General features: G+C 36.8%; 1 protein-coding gene across 2 annotated transcripts; it reads left to right on the top strand.

Annotated features, from left to right (window-relative positions):
• Positions 1–829: 829 nt before the first annotated feature.
• Positions 830–13,330, top strand: LOC123503858 (casein kinase II subunit beta). 2 transcript variants are annotated; one of them, XM_045253976.1, is made up of 5 exons: positions 830–972; positions 6,175–6,250; positions 6,617–6,719; positions 7,303–7,475; positions 8,839–13,330. In XM_045253976.1, exons 1-5 carry the CDS (start codon positions 833–835, stop codon positions 9,151–9,153), a joined length of 807 nt encoding a protein of 268 aa, XP_045109911.1. In that variant the 5' UTR covers positions 830–832; the 3' UTR covers positions 9,154–13,330. The 2 variants fall into 2 exon arrangements, with proteins under 2 accessions (XP_045109911.1, XP_045109910.1); XM_045253975.1 differs by having other exon boundaries at positions 7,300–7,475.
• The last annotated feature ends 74 nt before the right edge of the window (positions 13,331–13,404 follow it).

Below are 13,404 nucleotides of genomic sequence, written 5' to 3'. Positions count from 1 at the left end.
CTGGTGAACTGGTACGATCTAATTGCCTTAGATTGGCTGTCAAGATAGCCATATGGCAAGCTTGCATCAGGAGAACGGTCCATAATGAGACTGCGCATGTGAGGGCAGGTCAAGACTAACTGGCGAGTTAGGTCAGGTCTATAGACATATGGGCAAGGTCGCGCTCCACCGCTCATATGCCACATTTAGACTATTAGGAAAAGGGAAAACTTTTATATAGAAAACACGCATTGATTTTTATCTCAATGGTGATGTGGAACAAGCGTTGGAATTATTTCGGAAATACAATAATATATGTAGAAACTGAAAGAGGAAAAAAAAAAAAGATAGATAGCGGGTAAGGAAGTGGAGCGGGGTTGAAAAATAAATTAATAAATAAAAAGAAGAAGGCAAGCCTGTGATCTATGGAAATGTGACAATAGTGGGGAACCCCGGTGAAACCCTTCCCTAAAGAGTAAAGTCTAAAATGGCTAGTTAATTTAGGCTACGCTGAGTTATAGTCTGGTTTACTCGGGACATTTTTTTTTTTTTTTTCTCGGCTGCAGGCTCCTGCCACCCGAAACTGCAGGCAAAAGTATTCGTAAGATCAAGATGGATTCCGACAAGCTGGCTACCATTGCTATTGCTCTGCTGATTTTGTAGAAACGACTGAGGACTCGTTCGTGGCTAAGGAGAAGTAATACAAGAAGTAGAGAAGTGCAGCATGTGAGCGGCGCGGACTCGATATTTCCCGTAAGTCTCTATTCATGGGACGCTCCATTTTCTTACTTTCTTCTGTTCTTTATTTCCATCTCCGATATTTTTTTACGGTTACTATTTTTTTCTATAGGAGATGAAACAAGTGGAAGGGGTGAGCGGCGAGACAGCCTCGCCTGTCTTCCTCGGGACCCCCTCGGCGGCAATGGTGAGTCGCAGCGGCCGCCAAGAGAGGGCACCAGCGGCGCCACCTTCCTCGCCTCACCAAAGGAAGCGGTAGGTATTTTCACTGACTGAGTTTTCCTTCTCCACCGACGTATTTCTGGGTCAAAAGTGCAGCGTATTTAGTATGCGTGCTCTCAAGTTTTCCAGCTGGGCTAAAAATATGAAGTTGAGAAACAGTGCAGTGTGTAAAGGACATATGAAGGCGGGTTGCAAATGGCCTTGCTTATGTTATATTAAGGCCATTGCCTCATGTTTAGTCTCCAAAGCAAGCACCAGAGCCCTTAGTGTAACTGTGACGTTTTTTTACAACGTGCTGTCTTCTGAGATATGAGGAGGGATCTATGAATTGGGAGCACAGTAGCTATTTATAAAGGCGTGTTTTGAGGAGTGGTGGCCAGCCTAGGTTGTATGTATAAGAGATCGTTTTGTGTTCCTCCGTTTGTTTATATAATTGGCAAGATTCACAATATGATTTAGTATGTTTTTATCCTATAAAGGGATGTCAAGTGAACGTTTTATAAGACTGTAGGAATACAAGTATTTACATGGCAATAGATCACCAGAAGGAACAGCTCTTTACCCAACATCATCTCTAAACAAATCTGCCAAGCTATTCCATAAGTTAACCTCTTTATGTAGATAAAGCTGCAGAATGTGGCCTTTCACCCTTTCACCACTACATCCATCTTACGACCAACAAGCTTGGAAATCTGTTAGTAAAGCCAAATTTATAATTCAAAGAATGTCTAAGAGGCCAAATTTGGCTAAGTTGGAAAATAAATTTAATTTTGACAGTAGTTAAAGTTAAATTTAAACAAACTAAACCTAATCTTTAATCTAACTTAACCCTAATGTAATATAACCTAATCTAGCATTTTGGGTCCACAATAGATTGCTAAGGATCAATGGAATAGTACTTACATGTATTAGTCCCAAAGCTGAGCTTTCAGCATTAAATTGTGACTTTGCCGCACCATGAATTTCAAAGTCACAAACATTTTGAATAGGACTAAGCAAAGTTGCACTGCCAATTTTCCTTGGCTTTAAACAAGAACAAAGATGACTTTTTTCTGGATAAGATTGCCACAGCTGGAGAATATGATTAAGGAGGAGGATGACCTGTCGTTATTAGTTTAGGGTGTGTTTTAACTAAAGAAATGAAAAAAAATATAAATGTGTTGTAGAAACAAGTTTCTGCTATTGCACTAAAGTTTACTTTGTAATTTAGCAAAGTCACACTGGGAAAAAAAAAGTTGCAGTCACAAGTCGCACGGGTGAGGCCAAAAATAAGATTATGGTTGCACCCAGATGTGGCATCAAAGTCATTAAGTCAAAGTAGCACCTGAAAAAATTAAAGTTGCGCCCAGCTTTGATGAACACATATCAGAGGGGAAAGAGGTGGACAGAAACTAGGCAGTAGCTGAACTTGGATTTTGTCAGTCTGTTTGGATTTCAGAACCCTTTCTTGGGTGAATATTAAGCTTTCATGGACTAAATATTTCACAGACATATAGCGCAGTAAGAATACTACCTAAGCATATAGGTGTGGTGTGCATAGGGTACAATCGAACTTCAAACATAATTAGTTTCAGAAGGCTGTTCGATGTCCGTTCCAGAAGGCTATTTGATGGCCAATTATTCAAAATCTGAAATGGTTTTCGCCATTAGAAACAATGTAAACCATTTTAATCTGTTCCAAAACCCCAGATTTTTTTCCTAAGTAAATAAGGATTGAATTATGTAAAATCAATATTTATCTTTTGGTAGCAAGATTCATGGCACACGTAGATGGTGGTGGCAGCACTACCAATAGCATTGTCAGTTAGTCCTATGTGGATTCTTTATTTCATGTCTGTTACACCTTGTCACTACATTACTTGAAAAATATTTTTGTTAGTTACGAGATCAGTGTACTTGAATGAAATACAGTGATGCCTCATGATAAGGGATTTCGCTCAATAATGGATTGGTCACTGGTCAGACACTAACCAATTTTGGGGGACTTATAATTTTTTTTTTTTTCCCTTCACGAGTTCTTGAGTGGCTGCGTGGATGAATACACATAAGACACGATAAAAAGCCAAAAAAAGGCATACTGGATAGCACTGTAACTCATTTTGTGTGTCTATGATTTACAAAAAGTTGTAATAAAGTGGAGAGTGGCGACTACTTGCCTGTGGGGTCCCCGGATTGACATTCTCGGTGGTTTGTGGATCTAGGCTGGTTGGACCCATGGCCTGCCAAAGTGAAATGCTAGTTGTGCATTTCTGTTTGAATGATGTTGGGCAAGCGAGAATAATGAAACATCCACACTGGGAGAGAGAGAGAGAGAGTTAGAGAGTGAGTGCCATGGCTGACTAAAGTGCAGACAATAAACACAAAAACCCTTGAATCACTTGATTTTTTCTTCATTTACTGGTATTTGGAGATCTACAATTTGATATCTTTCTTCTTTTGACTGAGGGTAATTTAGTATGAAGTGGACTAGACTTTCTTCTTGCAATTAGGTTGCAAAAGTAATGTAAACAACACAGTTGCCTGATTGCTCTCTCTCTCTCTCTCTCTCTCTCTCTCTCTCTCTCTCTCTCTCTCTCTCTCTCTCTCTCTCTCTCTCTCTCTCTCTCTCTCTCTCTCCCTTCAAGAAGTACTTGTTCACGTTCCAGATTACTGCCTTAGATTGGCTATGAGGGTGGCCATATGGCGAGTTTGCAGCATAAGGTGCAAGCCTGTGAACTATCGGGCCTGGCGGTCAATAATGTCATACTTCCCTGCTAAGATGCCACATTTATAATGAGGGACACTTTTCTATAGAGAACACGCCTTAATTTTTATCTCAACGGCAATGTGGAACAAAAGTTGGAAGGACTTTGGAAGTAATTTCAGAAATGCATTAATTTATGTAGAAAACTGAGGGAGAGAGAGAAAGACAGACAGAAGGTAAGGAGGTGGAGCAGTTTTATATAAAAAAGCCAAACTCTTGATCTATGGAGAGGTGGCAATAGTGTGGAGTTAGACTACTCTAACTCTGATGATCCCTTGTCTTCCTCACTCCTTTGTCATCTCCCCAATGTCCTTTAGGCAATCATTAAGTGCTTGTTAAAGATGCCATTGAACCACATGGGAATTGGTCATTACAACAGATGTGAAGCTATATCTTTAATTAATTTGTTTATTCTTAGTAGTGTAACTTCTTAAACAATAATGAACTCTTATTTGAACATTGAGTGTAGAATAAGATGGGCTAGATTATAAAAAGATTGTTTTGCATTGCTAAAAGAGAATAAATTACCAAAAAAGGGAAAGGGGATGTTTAAGCATCTCATAGACAAACTGCTCTCAGTAGTGGACAATTCGCGATAATAGACAACCCCTCACCCCCAAAGTGTCTGTTATTGTGAGGCACCAATGTATTACTCAACCACCTGGTTAAGTGGCTTTGGTCAAATGAAAAACTGGTCAAATGTCCTGACTCCCAGCGGGTAATAAGAGGAAGGTGACAATATGGAACCAAAACAAACAGGGAATTGATGTTTATCTCCAAACAACGATGGTAGCATCACCCTGATTCAGCCACCTTCAGGTTTTTCGAAGTCTGAATTTTGTTCGACCTCCGAGGGTTAGATTTATCTCAGTTTTTGTTCGAAGTCCAAGGGTCCACAGTACACACACACACACACACACCGTGGAGTGTAGTGGTTAGTACTCTCGACTCACAATCGAGAGGGTTCGAGTCCCAGTAAGCAGCGAGGCAAATGGGCAGGCCTTTTAATGTGTGGCCCCTGTTCACTTAGCAGTAAAAATAGGTACGGGATGTAACTCGAGGGGTTGTGGCCTCGCTTTCCCGGTGTGTATTGTGTGTTGATGTGGTCTCAGTCCTACCCGAAGATTGGTTTATGAGCTCTGAGCTCGCTCTGTAATGGGGAAGACTGGCTGGGTGACCAGTAGCCTACCGAGGTGAATTACACACCTTGAGATACGAGCTACGATTTAGTTTTTTTTTTTTTTATTTGAGATACAAGCAAAGTAAAATTTTGAGATACAAGTCACGCTTGGGGATGTTGCTGCAGGTCGATGGCTTGGGGCATTGGTCCAGCCTCAATAGAGCGAGTATCATCGTGTTTCCCGCAGATCTCATGTATGTGATTGTTATTTCATCATTTTCATATCATTTACTTACCTTTTATTAAGTAAGTGTAGTTTTAATTAAAGTTAAATGTTTGTGTGAATGGTGCCTGCATCCCTCCCACCCTCCATCCCTCCATCCCTCCCTCCATTCACCACCATAAGCCAAAAATGTCTCTCTCCAAGGTAAGAACATTAAATAAACTTTGTCTTTTTTTTATGTATATTATTTATGCATTGATAAAGTATGCATGTGTATGTCATTGAAAAGGCCAAACAAATATCTTCCATCTCCGCCTACCTACTTCACCGACACTTATCATTGAGATGGGAGAATAAGGTAAACAAACCTGCGGCTTTGCAGTGGCGGTTTTGAGCTCTAACCCCACCTCCCATATCTCTCTCTCTCTCTCTCTCTCTCTCTCTCTCTCTCTCTCTCTCTCTCTCTCTCTCTCTCTCTCTCTCTCTCTCTCTCTCTCTCTCTCTCTCCTACTTAAACTTCATTTGTTCAATGAATAATGTTTACAGGATAGCCAACGAGCTTTTCTGTGATTATTAGGGCAGCCAGTTTTCTGTGGGTGGCTATATTTGTACACTCCAGCTGATTGACAGTCCCAAGTGAGGGTGGGGATGCAGTAGAGTAATGTCCCATGGAATGCACCTTCCCAGATAAATATACTTTATAATAGTAGTTTATCCATCTATATTATCTTTTGTTATGTTTTATTATGTTTCTATACAATAATTATTATTTATAAATACCTTTTTGTACCTGAAAACACGTAAAAAAAGAAAATAGAAGTGTTTTTTTGGGGAGGCTGGAACAGATTAATGGCATTTCAATGGGGAAAAAAAATTTGAGATGTGAGCCCCTTCACGGAACGAATTAAACTCATATCTCGAGCTGATTTTTGTCCATCTGCAAAATGTATAGCTTACTTACCTTGACATTTCATCTCCTTTACACATTGCACTGGTAGTATGGCTGCTACAGACAGCTAAGCAATACATATAGATTGAAAACTACTAAATATCAGTACACTCACTGGGAAGTTAGTGAGGATATAATATTCATGACATTACAGGAGCGATGTAATGCATTGTATAATGACGGTATTTTTTTTATTGCAGCAAGATGAGCAGTTCAGAGGAAGTGTCATGGATTGCCTGGTTCTGTGGCCTCAGGGGAAATGAATTTTTCTGTGAGGTAAGTTGAAATCCTCAATATCTAAGTTTCCCTGCAAATAGTAATATTCATCAATTATGTGCATATGAGTTATTTTAGTTAATTTTCCACACAGATGGTGTCATTAGAGGTGCAACTCTATTGAGCTGAAGAATTGTATTTAATGTACAGTTCCAAACATACATAATTGCTCACAACCTGAAAAAAATGTAATAATGTATTTATAAAATCAGTTGCCAATTGTCACTTAACATGCTTACTTCATTTATTATCCATTATCACACATTTTTAGAGATAATGTGTATGTGTTTGTGCATGTGTGTGTTCTTTCTGTTTAAAACTCAATGTCTATTATTCAGCTATCATATGTGGTGATGTTTGCTTCAGGTGGATGAAGACTATATACAAGACAAATTCAACCTGACTGGCCTCAATGAGCAGGTGCCACACTACCGCCAGGCATTGGACATGATCCTGGATCTAGAGCCAGGTACTTAGTCTGCTATAAACTCTGAAATTTTCAATGTTTTATTGTACAAGATTTGTCTATGAAAAGTTTTGTGGTTATTTTCTGATCCACCAGTGCAAGGGAGGGAGGATGTTAAGAGATGCCTAGTTTTGTGTATGTAATTTTTGACTTGACTGATGAAATGAACATCAGTACATATAAGGACCAAACATATATATCATAACATTTGACCAGAAAAAAGAAAGATTAATGGTCCAGTACACACTTATGTCTAAAATGAAACAGAATACTGGTTATCTTTATGGAAAACTGGATTGGCCTAAGTTAATGGTGTGAACCAGTCACCTAGTGATGAAAAGTCATAACTGGTGGTTATACTGTTGATTGATTGGTATGTCAATGGGACTTTTATTGCTGTCCTTGTTGCCCTTGGCTGGTGACCATCCCACTTAAAAAAAAAAAATGCATTCAGCAGAATATGAAAACTGGAGAAGATTTCCACAGCGGAGGTGTTAAACACATTTGTCAGTCAGTTTATAATTTTTTTTTTGTATTTGTATGAGCTATTGAGTTTCCCTTGCAATAGTATGTGGTTTGTCAGCAGATGAGGAAGAAGAAATACCACACCAGAGTGACCTTATAGAGCAGGCAGCAGAGATGTTGTATGGCCTCATCCATGCTCGATACATCCTCACAAATCGTGGCATTGCACAGATGATTGAAAAATATCAAGCAGGTGATTTTGGCCACTGTCCAAGAGTCTACTGTGAAAATCAGGTGAGTTGAATCTCTAGCTTTATGGAAAGACAGTCTCCTGTTTAAAACAATATTTTTCATTAGATAAGAGACAAGATGAATATTGAATTTGATGTTTTCCAAATTTTCTAAAATAGAGATAAAAATAAAGGTTTGGATTTATTGAATTTTTCAATAGCAATATGAATATTGTCATCAAGTGTTAAAATATGAGATTTATTGATTTATTCATTATTGGACAATGATTTATGGCCAGTTATCAGTTATTACCAGTAAGGTTATTATCAGTGATTTTTTTTCATGCTAAATTTTATTATTGCACCTAATTATGATCAACAGGTTTAAGGCAATAATGGAAGAGGAAATAAGTCATTAATGTGTATGGAGACAATATTATGTACACAGAGTAAAACGGATGAAGTGATACGGGAGAGGAGCATGATAGCCAGGCATTTTATAGAATCACTTACAAATGTTAGCAAAAGGAGAAATATGTTTATTTGTGTAAAGCAGTGGTTCCCAACCTTTTCCTGAGCGAGTACCACTTGAAGGTCCCATACAGTCCCTGTGTACCACCTAGTTCCAGACAATTTCAATTCCAGCAAATATCAATTTATTCACAAGTAAAACACACAAATAAATTAACAACCAGAAACACAACACATTTTAATGCGAGGGATGCATCTGTTTCTTCTCCACCAGCTGATTGATGCCAGATTATCTTGTGCGAGGCAATAATAATTTTCTTCTGACAAATTAATTGATTTAATCTAACTAAAAATCACACATGATTCCGAAAGTACTCATGTACCACATGGAAGGCCTTCACATACTACTAGTGGCACACGTACCACAGGTTGGGAACCACTGGTGTAAAGGATGAATGTATTATGCTGACATTGACATATGAATGAAAAACTTCAATCATAGGACAGCAGTTGAGATTGTGTCCTGTGGAAACAAGTTATCTGAGAAAAGCAAGTCAAGTGACAAGATGTAAGGGAGGAAAACAACAAATTCTTGTATATACATAAGAGATGTAATATCAGCACCTATGTGAGTGGACTGAAGTGTGGATTGATGGAATAGGTAAAAGGAAATAGATAGATGGTATGGGCATATTGAGAAAGCAAGATTGAGGTCTCTAGCATAGCTTCACCTTGGAATGAATATGGAATATAAGGTAACTTGTGATCAACAATCTTTTCTAGAAGAATCAGACTCCACTGTATTTGTACATCAAATAGGGAATACTGCACTTTTCATTACAAGTTAGTGAGGTTACCATCATTTATTATTTACTTCACCCAAACGTGGTTATCTGATTTAATCCCAAACATATTGCACCAATAATAATACAACTGATGAAATATCTATCTTTCAGCCAATGTTACCAATTGGACTAAGTGATGTACCTGGAGAAGCCATGGTGAAGTTGTACTGCCCTAAGTGTTGTGACGTGTACACTCCTAAGTCCTCCCGCCACCACCACATTGATGGGGCCTACTTTGGTACAGGTTTCCCCCATATGCTCTTCATGGTCCATCCTGAATACAGACCCAAGAGACCTGCTAATCAGTTTGTACCACGGCTTTATGGCTTTAAGATTCACCCTATGGCATACCAGATCCAGCAACAAGCAGCTGCTAATTTTAAGGCACCAATGCGAGCCATCAATTACAATAATGGCAAACGTTAACTAGTGCATTATCACGTTAGCAGTGAAGGTGTGATTGTTTTTTGTATACTTTGTTTTATAGATAGAAATGAATCTAGGTAAAATTGACACATAAGAATGAGAAGGTTCAAGAGAATGTCCTGTTCACACTTCTTAAATGAACAGTTTGATACTTTGGCAACACTAAACTTATTGTGATGGCTTAAATTGAAGAAATGACCAAATCATGGTGTAAATCATGCAAGTACTTAGTACAGGTCTCTCCTGTTATATAGATATTCATCCAAGGAATTGACCAGTGCAATTTATTCAGGAAATTTTGTACCTCAACTTTTAGTTCTTTGTAACTGTCCATTCACCAGGAAATGTGTGGCTGTTAAGATTCATGAGAATCTTTCATTTCCTTGATCATTTGATTTTTATTTTTTTTTTTTTTATTTTTTTTTTAATGAGTAAATTAGATTTATTGCATAATTACATTTGTGTGATGGACATTATTAACAGCTTCGATGCTATAAGAAATTGACATTGTTGTGGGAGAAGAACAGTTAATGTTGAATAAGCATGAAGTCTATTCTAAATTAGTGTTGATTGTTTACTGCAAAATTTAATTGATTTGTAAGAAAGATGATATGACAAAACTTGTTATAAGTTTTGTGAGAAAATGCAAAGCATAATAATTGATATGCAGTATACTTCATCAAAGTTTGTACCAGTGATTAGAACATGGCTAAGCAATGTGATGCTACAGTGATGACATGATAAAAAAAAAAAAAAAAAAATCCCTGCATTTAGTGGCACTACTTACATGGCTGAAGTGAAGTGCTATTGGAATGGAGAGAGATCCCAGTGTATGTGTCAATGTTACAGTGCTTAAAATGCTCTAATGTGAAAGGTGTGGTGGTGTAGCAACGGACAAGATTATCTGGAGGATTCAGATAGTGGTCACATGATGGTGTGCCACAGTGGGACAACTATACAGTATCTTTAGGGTGTTGGAGATGAAGAGGAACTTTGAGGAGGTACTCTTGGGACAAGATCTGGTTTCATTTATTTATTATTTTTATTATTATTATTATTATATATATATTTTTTTTTTTTTACTTATTTTTTAATTTTATTTTTATTATTTTTATTTATTTATTTTCATTTATTTATTATTATTATTATTTATTTATTTTTTTATTTTTTTATTTTTTTTATTTATTTATTTATTTTTTTTTTTTATGGAACTTGCCTGTTTTGTGACAGTGCTGTTGTAGCTAAGATTATCATATTCAGGTTAGAAGCCACAAGTACTGGCAAATGGAACAGTTTATGGATATTGAATTATACCCAGATACTGTGATTGGCAGGATTTGTCTTTGTGTACAACTAGTCAGAGGCATTAGCCAAAGCCATATCACATTGAGGAAGAGTTGGATGGGTGATCACCTGTAGTGGCAAGCTTGTAGGAGGAGGAATATCACACTATTGTACTATCTTCACAAGACTAGTAAAATAATTGCAGATGCATAGTTGTCAAGTAGTTCATACTCTCACTTGTAATCTCTACTTTTATTTATTTATTTTTTACTTGATGCTGCATCTACTCATTCTTTTTTAAGGTGAGAACTGTGTTCCTTTCATGCTGCATGGCTTGCTGCTACAGCCCACCAACTCCTACTTCATGAAACTTAGCTTCAACTACTGTCTTTGATTCGTCTTACTCGTGCAGGGCGACAAATCAAGTTAATCATGATTGCTGTGCTAATATTCTTCAAAAACATCCGAATCCTCAAGCAAAAGATATTGTGACGCTACTACTCACGTATTATTGTGCTCTGATTTAGTGCCACTAAAACCTTTCCTTGTTTTTCAGTAGGTTTCACCATTCAATTTTTATCTATATTTTGACATTGTTCTATTAGGAAGAGGAGGTGGCTTTTCAGGATGGCATTCAGTCAACCATCTCATTGCTATTTAGTATAATGCGGCTTTCACTACCATCCTAGTCACTTGGAAAAGAGAATAACAACGAGTCATATCACTGTAGCCACTCCTTAGGAAACAGATTCATACATCTCATACTTACCACTTATTGCTGCTTACATTCTGACTTCACAGAGTACTTCCCACTTCTGATCAGGCTTCTTAGCAGCAGCATTTAAATATGTGTGCCTGCAGAATATGTATGATAATAATGATATGTGGATTTCTAAAGATGATATAATGGGACAGATTTTGATGAATTACTATGTAGGTAATGATTTCATCCCTTAATCACATATATTGTGTGGTAAAGGTCTTGCTTGGTGTAAACTCAGCAAAGATGATAGGTCATAACAGACTGCCTCAAATTCTAGTAGGAAGATCAATTAATTTTTTATAACTTTAGAAGAAATGAGAATAACATGAATATTTATAATGGAGAGGATGGCACCATAACTTCAGACAAACTGTACCTTTAAAAACCTTGTATATCATTACATCAGCATGAAAGTTGGTGTTGTGCTGCAGATCCATAAAATCATAGGTTTTATGAGCAAGGCAGGCAGCTCTGCAATAGATCTAGTGATGTTCCAGGCTGGAAAAGATCAGTGAAAAGAATTTATAGTATTGTCTATTTTTGTACAACATGCAAGGCGAGCTGTAAAATAGAAAAGATTCTCTTTATATTGATAAGTTGTCTTGATATTGATATGTTTTGACACATTACTCAGAATTGACAGTTTTGAATAGATTCATTAAATCCTGTTTTCTTCTATATCTTTACTGCTTAATAGGCTGCCACCATGAGGATCCTAAGAATGAAATGTGATCATGGAACTTCCATTTACAAATGATAACATCAGTAATGTTGTGTTAGGTTCTATGGAAACGCATGGATATGTAACAGGAAGTTGCTGGTAAAATGTGTTGCATCAGCCATACTGATTGATGACAACTATATCTTCAAGAATAGCCTTTTAGGTTTGCTAATTGCCTAAGCATCTGATAAAATTATGTTCAACACATTTTGCATTTTCTAAATTACCTGTCAGTAAACAGGTTTATTATTTGAAGGATATCAGTTATTAAATAACTTTATGATATACTAACTCATTTCCTCATGGCCTGACTTTTATTGTCTTATCAAATATGATTTTGTTTCATAAGCCATATTCAGAACAATGCAAACTCTACATTGCACTGTTCACTTTCCATGGAGTTCCCTATTACCATAGCTGGGCATGATGACTAAAAAAATTATCATGATATCCAGTAAACGATAACTAGCAGTGAATTTATCTGCCATTAACCAATAAATTGATAAATCAAAAGTTTTGATGCAATAGGTAGTTATTGAATGGATATTTTGACTTTAAACAAATTGATGAATCCAAATCTTTACTTTTATCTTTTATCTTACAAATCTGAAAAATCTTAAAAAAAAAAAATTCATATTCATTGTTCACCCTTCCCTTCACTAATGAAAGGTTCTACTGTTCTAAGTAAAATAATTTGATTTTATTTTGAAGATAAAAACTTGAACATATTTGTTACAAAAAATAAATATTCTTGATTATCGCTTGTTTGGAACATAAGTATCAATGATATAGATTCACGACAATGCAAGAAAAATAGCTATTGGATAACCAGTAACCCAATATTGTTATTACAATAATTTATTACAAAAATGAACACTTGTTATTACTAAGATTTAGGAGAGAAATGGTTTTGTCGTGTTTCAATGATGACTGCTTTCTCTCTCTCTCTCTCTCTCTCTCTCTCTCTCTCTCTCTCTCTCTCTCTCTCTCTCTCTCTCTCCACTAGAAGGGAGCATGTGATTACAAGATTTAATTCAAGTTGGTAGGTTATAATGAATTCTCTCGAGACCGACTATTTTGAGCAGTATTTAGTCATGGCTACCAAACCAACAAGCTTATTATTTTCCCTTTTCTTTTGCTGTCTTACTTATTAAGGATAGCCTCGCCATATATCAGGAGAGACGTGTACACGAGCAACTTTGGGAGTCCTTCAGCAGGAAGGTTTTTCCATCACATTCCAAACAAATGTATTATTTCTCACTTGGGATAATAAAAGGAAGAGTATTCCTATCTCCTCTATTGTGTTAATGTGATGGCTAAACTAATACCATATCTGTTATTTATGGTATTTATCATATCTAGGTTAAGCTGAACAGTAGGGTATATCTTATAATAAAAATGTAAATATGCTCTGTTGTCTTATGAGATTCCTATAATACAGATGCATATTACAACATCTTTCAACCCAAGTCTCTCTCTCTCT

The sequence above is a fragment of the Portunus trituberculatus genome, chromosome 14, assembly GCF_017591435.1.
Source record: "Portunus trituberculatus isolate SZX2019 chromosome 14, ASM1759143v1, whole genome shotgun sequence".
In the NCBI taxonomy this organism is placed as follows: domain Eukaryota; kingdom Metazoa; phylum Arthropoda; class Malacostraca; order Decapoda; family Portunidae; genus Portunus; species Portunus trituberculatus.
This window is presented reverse-complemented; position numbering and strand designations above follow the sequence as displayed.